Here is a 14,851-nt window from a genome sequence, read left to right as displayed (position 1 = left end):
TTTTAATTTTGAGCATTAAAGTTCTTCGCAAAGCGTACTATTTTTGATTTATTAAAGCCCAGAAAACTTAGTTTGCAATCTATTCAACAAATTCGGCGTCTTTTCGGTTAATGTCCAGTAAACTTGCCGATGAAGAGTATTCCCGCCTCCGATTCAATGAAGAATATAAAGGGGTGATCGGCTTTAAACTCCTTCGGTGGCTCTACTTCGACAAGACCGGAATACTCAAACAGCAACACTACAAAAAAGGGTTTAACTGCATGGACCTTTTAGCACCTTCTACCTGCAGTCGCTGATGACGCAATCGTTCCCTTCTCGTTCACTTCAATGTGATTCTTTTGAATTGCATCGCTTACGGACAAACTTGCACTTTCAGAAATTCCGCTGAAATTGGCGCTTGATGTAAAGGCATCCTTAATTCCCATCTAGAACATTCCAATGTAGACCACCGAGAACGCAAATAGCGCGCTTACCGCGTTCAAGATTGGTTTCAGTTTAATCGTTGCGTCGAATTGAAACTTTGGAAATGAAACAATTACAACATTATAACTAAACTTGGGAAGTGCCAGAATGTCACCAAGGCGCTTCTCCAACTCGCCCAATCCATCTTTTTCATTGGGTAGTGCCATGACCATGCTCATTCCGTTCACCCGATAAGGTATCTTCAGGAACTTCGCCTTCAATTCGTCACTCTCGTGATATTCGTAGAGATCTCTGTCTGACATCATGTCGACGTTCACAGTGTTAGAGCTGTCGACGAAGAATGGTTTTTGTGACGGCTCGTGAAACCGTTGCCTCCAAGGCGCTTGGAAGTATACGGTGTTAAGTAAAATGAGGCGCAACGCGTCATTTAGATCATCTTTGGTGACGATCTCCGGAATTGTGTGCTTCGTCTTACAATCCACCCACTTATTAATAACAGCCATCGCATTTTCTTTCTTCTTAAAGTCGACATTTTCAACATCAGCACCGAACACATCAACAGCCTTAGATTTGTACGAAGCTTTCAGTTCGACATCTTCCTGAACGTAAATCTTGTTTGCCAACGTCAACTGATAATGGTCACCTTGGACGGTTTTGTAAGCTTCGAGTACGCCTTTAACCATATCATCTTGCGCTTTATCGTCACGTGGAAGTGACAGCGCATCGGAAAGCTCCTCCGAAGTCAAGCCTCCACTACCAGCACGAAGGAGAGAAAAAATTATTTGAATTGCCATAGGACTCACGAGGAGTTTTTCCTGTTTCTGTTCGACCAACTCCTGAAAGCGCATCGGCGTGAATTGCAGTTAACAATACCCCACCTACCTTGTACAGTTTGGTGGTAAATTGTCGGTTCGCATCTCGAAACGACGAATCGAGGCAATACACGCTAGTGATTCCCAAGAGGAGAATTTGGAGCTTCATCTTTTATACTGATTCCGATTAAAATGGGCGATGCAGTTTATAGTTGGGGAGTCCTAACACTGATAATGATTGGATAATTTTTGCAATTGATTGGCCGATCAAAGCAAGCCTTTAATGATCGAATGGGGAAAAAGGTCAAACCTAATTAGATGTAAGAAGATAACCTTTGACAATTATCTATGAGATATGTAAAATAATATAATATATTTATATAATATGTTGTAATTAATCTATTTTTGGGAAAAGGAATATTCCGTTCTACTAGTACTACAAAGGGATGTAATTTGCGCTCAATAAAAAACTGGGAGGTTATTGAAATCACTCAAAACCAACTCCGCTTCTCCTTTCAGTGACAGGCCATCTTCCTGCGATACGGCTGCGTCTTGTGTTTGGAGTCAATTTCCCAGAAGTTTGTCAGAGCGCCCTAGTTCGTACTCGACAAAAGGCTTTGCATGTGCCATCCTTCCTTCCGGCGACCTTTGTTTGCCATGTACTCATCCAGCTCACTTCTGGCTTCTTCGTTGGCCCGTAGACATACGAACGTACATCAAAACGCGTCCTAGCACCCTCCAAAAGTAAGAAAAGGAGGTTTTTGTGAGTCTGTTCTAAGATGAGCACTGCAAGAGTTTCATGCGTTTCACTTATAGGAATTACAACAATGAAACAGTTCGCTAGGAGCTATGTCTATTGGAAATGTTTAGACAAATACAGTGAAGAACTTTTAAAAAGCTGTGAATATTGTGATGTCCGTCTCAGTCCGCAGAAAGCATCAAATCAACCCTGGGACCAGCTAGATGAGAACTGGGGGAGAGTACATATCGATTATGTAGGTCCGTTCAATGGTGATCTTTCCCGATGTGTGTCGAGTAGAAACCAATTTCGAAAGAAAATTCAAAGGGCTGTAACTTTTGAACTAGTAGCCCAATCTTGGAACTGTTTGAAATTATGGATTCTACAGGCCACATTCTATAAGAAACATTTTTTTCCGGGTCGATCTGAGACAATTTTTTTTGAGGGCCTCAAAAAAAGGCAGTGTACAACCTTCCTTTTTTACCAAAAATCGACTGCACCAAAATTTCTCGAGAAAACACTTTTTCTTATTAATTTTGGTGCGTAGAATCCAAAACAATTCGTACTTTTTCGATCAGACTTCTCAATAAACAGTTTTAGACTAGAAAAGAAACCAATTTCGAAAGAAAATTCAAAGGGCCGTAACTTTTGAACTAGTAGCCCAATCTTGGAACTGTTTGAAATTATGGATTCTACAGGCCACATTCTATAAGAAAATTTTTTTTCCGGATCGATCTGAGACAATTTTTTTTTCGGGTCTCAAAAAAAGGCAGTGTATAACCTTCCTTTTTTACCAAAAATCGACTGCACCAAAATTTCTCGGGAAAACACTTTTTCTTATTAATTTTGGTGCGTAGAATCCAAAATAATTCGTACTTTTTCGATCAGACTTCTCAATCAAAAGTTATAGACTAGAAACCAATTTCGAAAGAAAATTCAAAGGGCTGTAACTTTTGAACTAGTAGCCCAATCTTGGAACTGTTTTAAATTATGGATTCTACAGGCCACATTCTATAAGAAAATTTTTTTTCCGGGTCGATCTGAGACAATTTTTTTTCGGGGCTCAAAAAAAAAGGCAGTGTATAACTTTCCTTTTTTACCAAAAATCGACTACACCAAAATTTCTCGGGAAAACACTTTTTCTTTTTAATTTGGGTGCGTAGAATCCAAATCAATTCGTACTTTTTCGATCAGACTTCTCAATCAAAAGTTATAGACTGGAAACCAATTTCGAAAAGAATTCAAAGGGCTGTAACTTTTGAACTAGTAGCCCAATCTTGGAACTGTTTGAAATTATGGATTCTACAGGCCACATTCTATAAGAAAAATTTTTTTTCCGGGTCGATCTGTGACAATTTTTTTTGAGGGCCTCAAAAAAAGGCAGTGTACAACCTTCCTTTTTTACCAAAAATCGACTGCACCATAATTTCTCGGGAAAACACTTTTTTCTTATTAATTTTGGTGCGTAGAATCCAAAACAATTCGTACTTTTTCGATCAGACTTCTCAATCAAAAGTTATAGACTAGAAAAGAACCCAATTTCGAAAGAAAATTCAAAGGGCTGTAACTTTTGAACTAGTAGCCCAATCTTGGAACTGTTTGAAATTATGGATTCTACAGGCCACATTCTATAAGAAAAAATTTTTTCCGGGTCGATTTGAGACAATTTTTTTTGAGGGCCTCAAAAAAAGGCCTTCCTTTTTTGACCAAAAATCGACTGCACCAAAATTTCTCGGGAAAACACTTTTTCTTATTAATTTTGGTGCGTAGAATCCAAAACAATTCGTACTTTTACGATCAGACTTCTCAATCAAAAGTTATAGACTAGAAACCAATTTCGAAAGAAAATTCAAAGGGCTGTAACTTTTGAACTAGTAGCCCAATCTTGGAACTGTTTAAAATTATGGATTCTACAGGCCACATTCTATAAGAAAAATTTTTTTCCGGGTCGATCTGAGACAATTTTTTTTGAGGGCCTCAAAAAAAGGCAGTGTATAACCTTCCATTTTTACCAAAAATCGACTGCGCCAAATTTCTCGGGAAAACACTTTTTCTTATTAATTTTGGTGCGCAGAATCCAAAACAATTCGTACTTTTTCTATCAGACTTCTCAATAAATATAGTTTTAGAGTAGAAAGGAAACCAATTTCGAAAGAAAATTCAAAGGTTCGTAACTTTTGAACTAGTAGCCCAATCTTGGAACTGTTTGAAATTATGGATTCTACAGGCCACATTCTATAAGCAACATTTTTTTCCGGGTCGATCTGAGACAATTTTTTTTTGAGGGCCTCAAAAAAAGGCAGTGTATAACCTTCCTTTTTTTTTACCAAAAATCGACTGCACCAAAATTTCTCGGGAAAACACTTTTTCTTATTAATTTTGGTGCGTAGAATCCAAAACAATTCGTACTTTTTCGATCAGACTTCTCAATCAAAAGTTATAGACTAGTGTCGACTGAGGGCCAAGTGGGCGGAACATATCCAAAATGTTCCCCCCTGCATCAACTGTACCTATCTCTGACGAAAAACATTTTTTTGATCCATGGCGACTCCTCTGTCATGGTGTCCGACTATGCCGCTATTTTTAATAGCGAAGAAAGGGGAATGTTCTAGAAATTCAGCGCACTGAATCACTCTGCAACAAACGGTCTCGCGGAACGCAACATTCAGACAATGAAAAGAAGACTCAAGGCTGGTGATGCTAACGATCCATCTTCTTTGTCTACCAGTTACAGAACATAATGTTACGTTACCATGTAACCCCTCTAGCTTCGGATCAGTCGCCTGAAGAGGAGGATCCGGATTTGTCTCGATGCCCTGCTCTCTAACGCCAAAGCTTTTGTTCCATCGGAGCCTAACTACGTACTAAAGTACAGACAAAGTGTCGTTGGATGTTTGGCGGCTCGGCACCATCTCTAGAAAGCTGGGTCAGTCTCACTATATCGTCGAATTAGACTCCGGCCGTACTCTTACACGCCACATCAATCAATTGATAGCCACCCTTCCTCAAAAAAAGCAGGTAGGTTTTGAACCCTCATCATCCGTTCGATAAACGAAAAAAGGAGTTACTTTTGCAACAGATTCCACCCAAGCGCCGGCATCATCTAACAGTGAAGTTTCGCAGGAAACTTCTTTTTATCCAAGTTCAACGGCGTGAATGGTTAAATTCAACAAGAACTTCCGTCGAGTCAGCCAGGCCAGATTGTTCTTTTGAGTCCAGCAGACTTACCAGCTAGTGTCCTCAAAAGCCAATGTATCTGGAAGATTACACCCTCCAGCATTAAAAGAAAAGTGGGGGAGAGTGTCGTGAATCACCATTTTAGTAATCCCCGAAATAGTGTTGCGTGGCATCTGTCAGGTAACTATCACTGTTTTTGTTATTATTTGTACCGTGTCGTTAATCTTGTATCAATAAGAGTGGTTAAATAAAATAGTTAAAAGGATTAAAAAAACAATCTCGTAATTACTCGGTCCTATAGCTACAATAAAAACTTTAAATAAATTTATTTATATTTATTTACACACTAGACAACAATTACCTAGCAGAAAACTATCACTGCTTATTGACTTTCACTCAAGATACTCGCAGTAAAGGTAACGTGAGTTAAGACACGAATCATCTTATTGTATCATGAGAAACGTCATTTTTACCAGTATTGAATAACTCGGTCTTTGTAGTACATGATGAGCTAAAAAATCACCAGGTACTTATCTTACAAAAATAGTATTTATTTGTCAGTGTCTAACACTGTTTAAAAAATATTCTTCAACAAACTTTGATGTTTTTAAACTACTTTGTTACTCATTCTTCCAATGCATTCTATCTCGCTTTCGAGAACGTCCCCTGCTTTTAAAAATAGAGGTGGGTTCCTATGGACACCAACTCCGGCTGGCGTGCCCGTTAGAATCACGTCACCTGGAAGGAGCGTGAATATCCTAAAATGAAATTTAATCACCAAAGAATAAATTGTAAAAGGAACTTACTGTGAAAGGTATGAAACCATGAAATCTATCTTAAATATCATCTCGGATGTATTTCCATTCTGCTTGACGTCACCGTTTAATATGGTCTTAACATTCAAATTATTTACATCGATTATGTTCTCTCTTGTTACAACCGAAGGTCCAATTGGACAAAAGGTGTCCATGGATTTTCCCAATAAAAATTGACCCCCATTTCTCTCTTTCTGCCAATCTCTCGCTGAAATATCTTGCGCTATCGTGTATCCGAAGATGTACGATTCGACTTGATCTGGACGAATGCATTTAGCTTTCTTGCCCATTACAACGGCTAACTCCACTTCCCAATCGACCCTCTGGAACAGATGGGATGAGTTTGTTACTACTGAACGTAAAGTATAAACCTTGCTTATTTCCGGAAGAATAATTTCATCATATGGGCCGATGAGACAGGAGGAGAATTTGCTGAAAAACATCGGCTCCGTGGGAGCAGGGAGGTTCTGCTCCTGGCAATGTCCTGTGTAATTACGTGCTATGCATACCACTTTATCTGGTTTCGAGATTGGTGCAAGAAGGTTAACGTCATTTACTGATACCACTGACTTTCCAGCTGCTATTATTCTGAAAGTTAGAATTATAAAGCAATAAATTTCTGCAGCTAATACTTAATCCATTAGATAATTAAAAAAACGCAAATTTAACAAAATGGCTTTATTGATATAGGTAAAAATATATTCTCTCACATTGGATAGTTGCACGTGGTCAAGAATTAAACAATTAGGTTTGCTGCCAGTTTAAATCACAGAATTACGTATTTTACCGACGCCCTCAATTTCACTTTCTAGAACATCGCCTCTTTGCAAAAATCGCGGTGGTTTCTTATGAAGACCCACTCCGGTCGGTGTACCAGTCAAAATAATGTCACCAGGTTGTAGTGTGAAGATACTAAAAAAGTTTAATTACGCTACCAAGTGAAATGAGTTCACTTACTGTGACAAATAAGACACTATAAAATCTATCTTGCAGATAAACTCCGATGTGTTACCGCTTTGTTGCAATTCCCCGTTTAAAGTTGACTTTATGTTTAAGTTGTTGACGTCGCCTACGCTATCTCTATCTACTACAGACGGGCCCAAGGGACAGAACGTATCCATACACTTCCCTAATAAAAATTGCCCCCCATTAGCCTCACTTGTCAACCAGTCTCTAGCGCTAACATCTTGAGCTACAGTGTAACCAAAAATATATGGACCGACCTGGTCTTTCCTCACGCATTTTGCCTTTTTCCCAATCACAACAGCTAGTTCTACCTCCCAATCTACCTTCTAGAAAAAATGTGTTAAAGAGTGGCTGTAGAGGAATGTTAGAAACCTCGCTCATTTCTGGAAGTTTGATATCGTCATATGGACCGATGATACAAGAGGCGAACTTGTTGAAGAATACAGGTTCTGTGGGAGGAGGAATTTTCAATTCGGCGCAGTGTCCAGCATAATTGTATCCTATGCATATTACTTTGCTGGGTTTGATTACCGGGGGAAGGAGCTTTACGTTCGATAGCGGTACTATTGCCCTGTTCGCTGCTATTATTCTGCAATTTAATTATTATTATCCTCCGTGTTCCGAGATGCGATGAAGTATTGTCCTTACAAGTTACAGTAGCGTAAGGCGGGTGCAAAAGTGAATGCAATACCAGTATCTACCTACCTAGTTATACACATGGTCATTCATTCCACTGTATCAGATTATATAATGTAAAGCATGACGTAGTTAGCATAATCATTATGGATACGGGATTCAAAAAAGTGAAAAAAATAAAATTTTTGCTTAAGATTTTGTGTCAAAAGATCGTATGGAAAGTGGTACTTTTTTTCACGATGTTTCCTATGCGTTTCCATGGCGTTTAGTCCTGTCTATGAAGAATAACTCAATTTTTGAGTGACAGTAAATCGCGAATGCCAATGATATTATTCCATTATTATGCAAACAAAAATTACCCTTGCAACACGTGTTGTGCACGAAATTATTTTGCATAGTGATCTAATTGAGTAATATCATTGACATTCACGATTTACTGTCACTCAAAAATTGAGCTATTGTTCATAGTCAAGACTAAACGCCATGAAAACGCATAGCAAAAATCCTGAAAAAAAATACCAATTTCCATACGATTTTTTGACAAAAATTCCGATAATTAGATAACTACCTATGCAATAAATAACTATTTCGATTATTATTTGCAAAGAGGTCCCATATGACTCCTCTGGTTCGTTAAAAGCGCAAAAGTGAGCGAGAATAAAATGAGAATCCTGTGGCAATAAAAAACGTATGACATGTAGGTGTTAATGCTAATGAATCAAAACATTTTTTGAATGTGTTAATAAGAAATGTGTTAATGAGAGTGGTAGATTCTTCTGATTAAAGCAAAACGCTATGTGCAAAGAAACATATCTTCAATCGTTATTTTTCAGTCCACGCGTCACTCATCAATATTCTGCAAATGAAACCTAGAAACAACATTTGCATGCATCGCTCATTAACCTTCAAAACCGCGGAATGTACGGTCATTTTATAACATATAATTGCATGATTTTATATTTAATTCAGCTAACACAAAATAGATCACAGAAATTAGGAAACTAGTTTATATACAGAAAAAACTTCTGGCTGAGGTGAAGATGCTCAGTCAAGAACAAGGAGGGAGCAACGATTCATCGGCATTCCACACGCAGCAAATGCAGTTCAGAAAAAGGCTAGGGAAAAGACCTACTCATTTCAAAGGCACGAGACTCAATGGGAAACCAGGGCTCATACCAGTTTCCAATTGGCTGAAAGGAAGCCTCGAAAGGAAGCAAAGCAATAACAGAAATTTTATAACTAAATCTTATAAAAAACAAGAAATGTGACTGAAAAATTAAAACACCTTTCCTTTACCTTTTATCTCGTAACAGAGCAACATATTTATAGTAGGTACATAAATATATGGAATGTAGCATATCATTAAATTTCATATTAAAGATAATATAAAAAGTTTTTTATTATTCAATTCATCGTGTAAGGTACTCAGTGATAATAGGTATGGAATCCGAAACTAGAAGAACAGCAATTAAATGTACCTACCACTTATTTTTCATGACAAGTGGAGTACGTATAAAACCCCATAACTGTTGAGGTTTATTAGTCATACCATTGAATAAAATTTATTCAATGGTCATACGAAACACGAAGAAATTTTCATACATATTGAATAAGTATGCATTTTGTCTAAGAATTTGCAGTTAAATATTCCTGAAATCCCTGAAATTCAGCGAAATATCCCTCCATCTTCCAAGCCGGCTACAACTAAAATTGGCGATATCCATCCATTTTCTATCATTTATGAACCTTATACTTAAAGGATTAATTGAATTTTTCATACTTATACCATTATACGCCCTCTCAGTACGAACCGGTTTTGGAAATGTTACATTCTAAGGTATAAGGCTCCACAAATTTCGGTGTGTATGTTCTAAATTACAGCGTGTTCCTAAATATTATGTAAATACGCAAGGGGCTAATGCTTTGGCTTATTTTATGACTAAAAGTTCATATCAACAAAGTCCGCATACGCTTCAATACCAATCTACGAAGCGTTTTTTTATCTTATAAGAACTTTTAATCATAAAATAAATTAAAGAATTAACCCCTTTCGTACTTACACTATATTTAGGAACACCCTGTATATACAGTCGGTTTGATTTTAGCTGTCAGAGCGGATATCTCGGTTAGTGTGACAAAATGTTACAGAAGAAAAGTTGTTCTACATTTAATTTTGAATTATCTGTTTTAATAGCCAGAAAACAATTGACAATCAAATGTATTAAGTGCAGCAAATAATTCGAAATTTTAAATGAAATCTACCAAATTTTATTACATATTCTAATACTGTACAAAATGTTCATACCATAGTTATCTAATGAAATCAGTATAAATTCCATTTATAGGGGATTCCATCTGAAATTTGTATTCTATAATAAATTTAACTCAATTTTCAAGTCATAAATTTCATCCCCCTTAAACACTTCAGTAGCACTAGGACTAGAGTCTTTAATTTTTAATTAATTCTCTAACAGGGACTAACTTTGTATTGGTTTCCATAGCTTTGAACCTTTGATCATAAATTGATGTAGGATTATTGTTTAGCAATCAAATGATCAGGATTTTAATTATTTTGCTGTTATTATTTTGTGGACTCACGAATTCGATTTATTTCTTTCATGGTCCAGCACTTGAAATCCGAGGGATATGTAAGTGTTACCTGCTTTTCGTAGCTATGAAAGTTCGTACTACTACTGACCATTCATACCTTTCCTTGCATGTTCATTTTCTCGAGGACCCACTGGTCGTAATATTGCCATTAAGTATGCGTGTTTTTAAATTTTAAGTATACATTCTTTTTCTATTGTTTTTATACCGCTAATGTATGTTATTTATTTGGCAATTAGTTCATTTTTAATTAGGTGCATCTGGTCGAATATTACGATACGATCTAAGTTTTGCACTTCTACAATCAAATAAACGATAGCATGCATGGCAATATTTGTACCACTTAGGTATTTTATGCCGTGTAATCGTCATAATAATTGTGCTATATTATTATTATATTCCATATGTGCTGGATTTTGGTGTTGGTGGCGGATTTGATATTTGCTACATTAATAAGTTTAGTTGACATATGAATGCACATACTGTGGCACTCTTGGAACACGTAGGTATTTCCGGACTTAACTTCGGTCCTAATTCATTTTTGCCTACGCTAATTTGAATAAGTAAAAAGGAACAGAAAGTACATCTACAAGGTAATGTTCATTGCAAATTTGCTTATTACAGCTGAAATGAAAAAATTGCAAAACACCCCCTTAACCGTCCTTAATTTTGCATTACATAGTGGGATCGGATAGCATTAAAAACCATAAAAATATTTCAGTGTTGGCGGCGATTGTGAACTTTTGGATTTGGATACTGTATATGTCACAGATTAAAAAAAGCCCCAGACCCCAAAAATTTCGCCCTCCCCGACCCCAGTAATGACGTAATCGAGGACGTCATCTAAATAGGAACAAAAAAACTGATTTTAAGCATATAGATATCCAATTAAAGTTCTAGTGAAGTTTTTTTGTAAAAAAATACACCCTTACCCCCCGCCCTCCCCCCCTCCCAAAAAAACAACAGTTTGGTGTAAAAAGTATAACATTTTAATGAAAAAAGTGTTTTCATTTGAAACAGAAAACAAGTTCAATTAATAATTCTCAGAACAATGTCCTTCACATGCGCACAATTGTGTACAGTTGTACACTGAAGACCATTTTTAACGCACTTGCACAAGTACACCTCTGTTTGTAGCTACAGGCAATTAGTTCTTTACAACTTTTTGCCATATCTGGTAGAGTAGACCACAAGGCCCGAAACCCGTCATTAGCTTTTTTTCCCATCCCCATAGGGAGAAGGGGATTGATAGTTTTTTCCAGACAGTTTTTCCATATAAGAGCTTGAAGGGTGGCTCGCTTGATATGCTGAGGTAAAGCATTTTCCGTTGGAGGTATATTCTCAATTGCTCTACTTTTTTTAATAAAAAGGAATCGTCTACACTCATTCACTGTGTTTAAGGGAGTTGTTGCATCATACAAAAGAATCACAAATCTTTGCACGGTACTTATCATATCCTCATCTGGGCGTCTTCCCATTAGCAGCTGCTCAAAACAGAAATTAATATTAGGATATGCCATCCATACCTTCCAAGCTCTTTTCTTGCCTACTTCACAAAATGATGAGTATCGCAGCCCGTTACTGAATGAAATATAGGCAAATAACTACAGATCTCTTGAGATAAATGAGAACAGAGCTCGTGGATGCCGATTAACCTCCGATTTTTTTCAGTTCCAAAATCAATCTAAAGCTGTTGAATATTTTCAAAATTTGAAAAGGCAGATACTGCAATTGCTACATCATCTGAGTCTACTGTCCGAATGCATACAGATTCGTGGCCATTGTCAGCTGCATGCTTAGCGTGAAGGAGAAGGCGTCCGTCCGCTTCTTCATGCCATGAGGATGTTATAGCCGATAAATCCAACTCTTCTGAAGATGATATTACTCTTTCTTCAAGCGTACAGGCTAATGTTTTGCCTTGATGCTCTCTTACTACTATGAGCACTAAAAAGCTCAATTTCACCCCACAGTTAGGATCCAAAACACAACTCGCAACCAAAATAGGCTAGCGTCAACAATATAACAATTTTCATTGGTCGGCTTAAGGTCGAACACTTTGGAAGCAGCAAAACGGCATGGATTTTATTAAAATCTTAAAATATCTAATATTGAATTTTACTAAAAATATGGTCCTTTACAAAGTTAGTCTATGTCTATGCATAGTTTTTTTGATCTTTCATTTGATGACGTCACTACTGGTGGTAAGAGGTTCTGAATTTTGGGGTCTGGGGCGATTTTTGATCTTTGGTATAATATGCAGAAACTATATCAGCAAAAGGCATGTTCGCCGCCAGCACTGAAATATTTTTATGCTATCCGATCCCACTAACAAGACGATGATAGTAACACAAAAATCAGTACAAAACGAGCATAATCCTCTATGTAAAGAAAAACAAAGTTTGGGAGTGAAAGAATAAAAATTTAAAGGTCTGCACCATGATAGTAATTAATTCAATACGTTTATTGGAAGTAGTAAATGGTAGTATTAGGGAAGTGTACCTACTATTAAAATTGGTAGAACGATCAAACGTGTCTAAAAATGTCTCGAAAAATGTTATAACTAAATAGACCTATATCGCTGTTACTGTTTGTAACATTTTGACCATTAATGTGGCAAGACATTGTTAGTTGATTGAAGTTCGTATTGCTTTTTTTCCGGTACGAATGGGTGTTTAATTAATAATAACGGCCATAACCCATAACGGACTTTGTATGAACCGAAGTATGAATAACGAAGGGCGTCGGTAATGGGGAGTTTTGGAGACGGTAACCATCTCTTTAGAAACTGAGCACAGTTTTATTAACCTCCTTCATTAACAAAGTTGATAAGGATACAAATAGCATATTTAATTGTTACACAGGAAAAGAAAAACCAGCGATAAAACCTAAACAAGCAAAAAGCTCTAGTGTGTTCTCTTATAATGAACAAAAACACGTGATTTGAACTCTACTGTTACCGCTGTACATGAATAATGAATATTCTTGAAAAGACACACGCATCTGGATTTATAATGCGGCGACGCTCCAAATTTTATGATATTAATCTATAAATAGAAACGATATTGTCGGTCGCATTACTTAAATCAAATCAATGTAGGGGTATCCAGCACGCGATATATAACCTTCGCAAAACTTAATTGGTAATATACTAAGGATTTTATGTTTATTGTTGTTTACAGGGAATAAGCGGTGTGAAGAAAGTAATGAGATAACGATGCGATAATTTAACTATATTTAATTACTCCACTTAATTATTTTTTCAATTGCTCAACCTGCTATCAAATGCATTGCGCCACGCCTGTAGCTTCACTTCTGTTATACAATGGAAAAATTTTGACCGAGTCCCCATACCTTTTTGTTTTCTCAATAACACTCTCTCCGGTCGCCAAACATTCCACCAACGAATTGGGGATGGAGGAATCCACCGCACTTATGTCAAAAATGTCACCATTCGGCTCCAACTGGGCGCCCAGATGTTGGGGGCCTCTCGATTTCAACTGGAATTGTACAAAATGCATGTTCCTGCTTGCGGTCACACTAAATTTCCGAATAGAACTGGCGCTAATTAGGGAAAACGAACCGTTGGTTGCTTCAACGGCAGACCGCGAAAACAACTTTGAAGCACTTGATAACACGAATCGTATGTTTGAGGGCATTATCCCGGTGCGCAAAGGACGAGTGCTTTTTTTAAACTTTTGTAAGCTATATTTATTTAAAAAAAAACAAAAATAAGTTTGGAAAGATACGTAAATAGTTGGTAATCTAGAAATCGCGTGTTTACTCGACGGATGCTAAAACGTTAAAGCATTTACTGCATTTAGTTTTGGCAGGAGAAGGGTACCCTAGCGGGTTTAACCGGTTTTTTGAAAATATTTTAGTGGAAAATGGATATAAATAGTTTTAAAGAAATTCGATACTTAATTTCCAGTAATAATTAATTAATTAGGTCTTGTGATTTGTATATGTAACTAATTTCTGACCTTGGTTAAAGCTATTAAACTCTAAAGTAGGAGAAAATAATAACTAACAGACAAAATAAAGTTAAGGTAACACGTGGAAGGTATTCAATTGTAGGATACTGTTATATTTCTACTGCAAAATAGTAGATGGCGCCAATTGTATTAAAACTGTTAATCGATAACAAAATTGGACTGTAAGATATGACATCATAAAGTATACTAGGATTATGCTCAAGAATGGTTATGGTTTCCATTGGAAATTGTTCGCAGAAATCTATCCTAAGTGGACATGGTGAACAAAGTTCTTATTAGTTTACTGGTGTAAGGTGTTTTCCAACGAAATTGGTGCAAATCCAATGTTTGGGATTATGCATCTGTGTATAAATTTGAACCCGATAGATGCAGTTTGAAGATAAACACAGCACAATATACGGATATGTCGTCTACTTCTGTTTCTTCTATAAGACCAGCCTAAGCTGCAACCGCCTGATGAAAAAGAACTGCAGTCGTGTAATACGAAACCAGTGACACAGATACAATATAGATGAGACTTCAATTTTGGGTGACAGTCAAGCCCGAGGCATGGGAGCTATGATGAGAGATTTATTTCTTGACCGCATATTACAACATCTCTTAACAATCTTCAAACTAAACGCAAACCTGGAAGAAGTTCTTGAAAATGTACACGAACTTACGAAGCATTTCAGAAGTGAAGAC

The 14,851-nt window shown here is 36.9% G+C and overlaps 2 protein-coding genes across 4 annotated transcripts; both read right to left on the bottom strand.

The window, feature by feature from the left end:
• Positions 1–30: 30 nt before the first annotated feature.
• On the bottom strand, positions 31–1,483 carry LOC116175831 (antichymotrypsin-2-like). The gene is made up of 4 exons (XM_031494152.1): positions 1,306–1,483; positions 474–1,259; positions 284–425; positions 31–238 (listed from the first exon to the last, which is right to left on the bottom strand). The coding sequence occupies exons 1-4, from the start codon at positions 1,402–1,404 to the stop codon at positions 108–110; spliced, it is 1,158 nt and encodes a 385-aa protein (XP_031350012.1). The 5' UTR covers positions 1,405–1,483; the 3' UTR covers positions 31–107.
• A 4,198-nt stretch (positions 1,484–5,681) lies between these two features.
• LOC116175832 (fumarylacetoacetate hydrolase domain-containing protein 2A) lies at positions 5,682–14,157 on the bottom strand. 3 transcript variants are annotated; one of them, XM_031494155.1, is made up of 6 exons: positions 13,527–14,157; positions 7,305–7,521; positions 6,998–7,258; positions 6,924–6,946; positions 6,677–6,878; positions 6,413–6,554 (listed from the first exon to the last, which is right to left on the bottom strand). In XM_031494155.1, the coding sequence occupies exons 1-5, from the start codon at positions 13,829–13,831 to the stop codon at positions 6,728–6,730; spliced, it is 957 nt and encodes a 318-aa protein (XP_031350015.1). In that variant the 5' UTR covers positions 13,832–14,157; the 3' UTR covers positions 6,413–6,554; positions 6,677–6,727. The 3 variants fall into 3 exon arrangements, with proteins under 3 accessions (XP_031350014.1, XP_031350015.1, XP_031350013.1); XM_031494153.1 differs by having other exon boundaries at positions 6,924–7,258; positions 13,527–14,153; XM_031494154.1 differs by lacking the exons at positions 6,677–6,878; positions 6,924–6,946; positions 6,998–7,258; positions 7,305–7,521 and adding exons at positions 5,682–5,909; positions 5,958–6,289 and having other exon boundaries at positions 6,338–6,554; positions 13,527–13,986.
• Positions 14,158–14,851: the final 694 nt, after the last annotated feature.

This window comes from Photinus pyralis, unplaced genomic scaffold, assembly GCF_008802855.1.
Source record: "Photinus pyralis isolate 1611_PpyrPB1 unplaced genomic scaffold, Ppyr1.3 Ppyr1.4_LG7, whole genome shotgun sequence".
Lineage (NCBI taxonomy): Eukaryota > Metazoa > Arthropoda > Insecta > Coleoptera > Lampyridae > Photinus > Photinus pyralis.
This window is presented reverse-complemented; position numbering and strand designations above follow the sequence as displayed.

What these genes read in the sequence shown, in the direction of transcription:
- LOC116175831 (XM_031494152.1), bottom strand. Translation starts at nt 1,404, where the DNA reads ATGAAGCTCCAAATTCTCCTCTTGGGAATCACTAGCGTGTATTGCCTC. An exon ending in TTACCACCAAACTGTACAAG is followed by an intron (nt 1,260 to 1,305) that starts GTAGGTGGGGTA and finishes ATGCGCTTTCAG; the next exon opens with GAGTTGGTCGAACAGAAACA. An exon ending in TGAAACCAATCTTGAACGCG is followed by an intron (nt 426 to 473) that starts GTAAGCGCGCTA and finishes GGAATGTTCTAG; the next exon opens with ATGGGAATTAAGGATGCCTT.
- LOC116175832 (XM_031494153.1), bottom strand. Translation starts at nt 13,831, where the DNA reads ATGCCCTCAAACATACGATTCGTGTTATCAAGTGCTTCAAAGTTGTTT. An exon ending in GTTATTGAGAAAACAAAAAG is followed by an intron (nt 7,522 to 13,526) that starts GTATGGGGACTC and finishes ATTAAATTGCAG; the next exon opens with AATAATAGCAGCGAACAGGG. An exon ending in AACTTCCAGAAATGAGCGAG is followed by an intron (nt 7,259 to 7,304) that starts GTTTCTAACATT and finishes CATTTTTTCTAG; the next exon opens with AAGGTAGATTGGGAGGTAGA.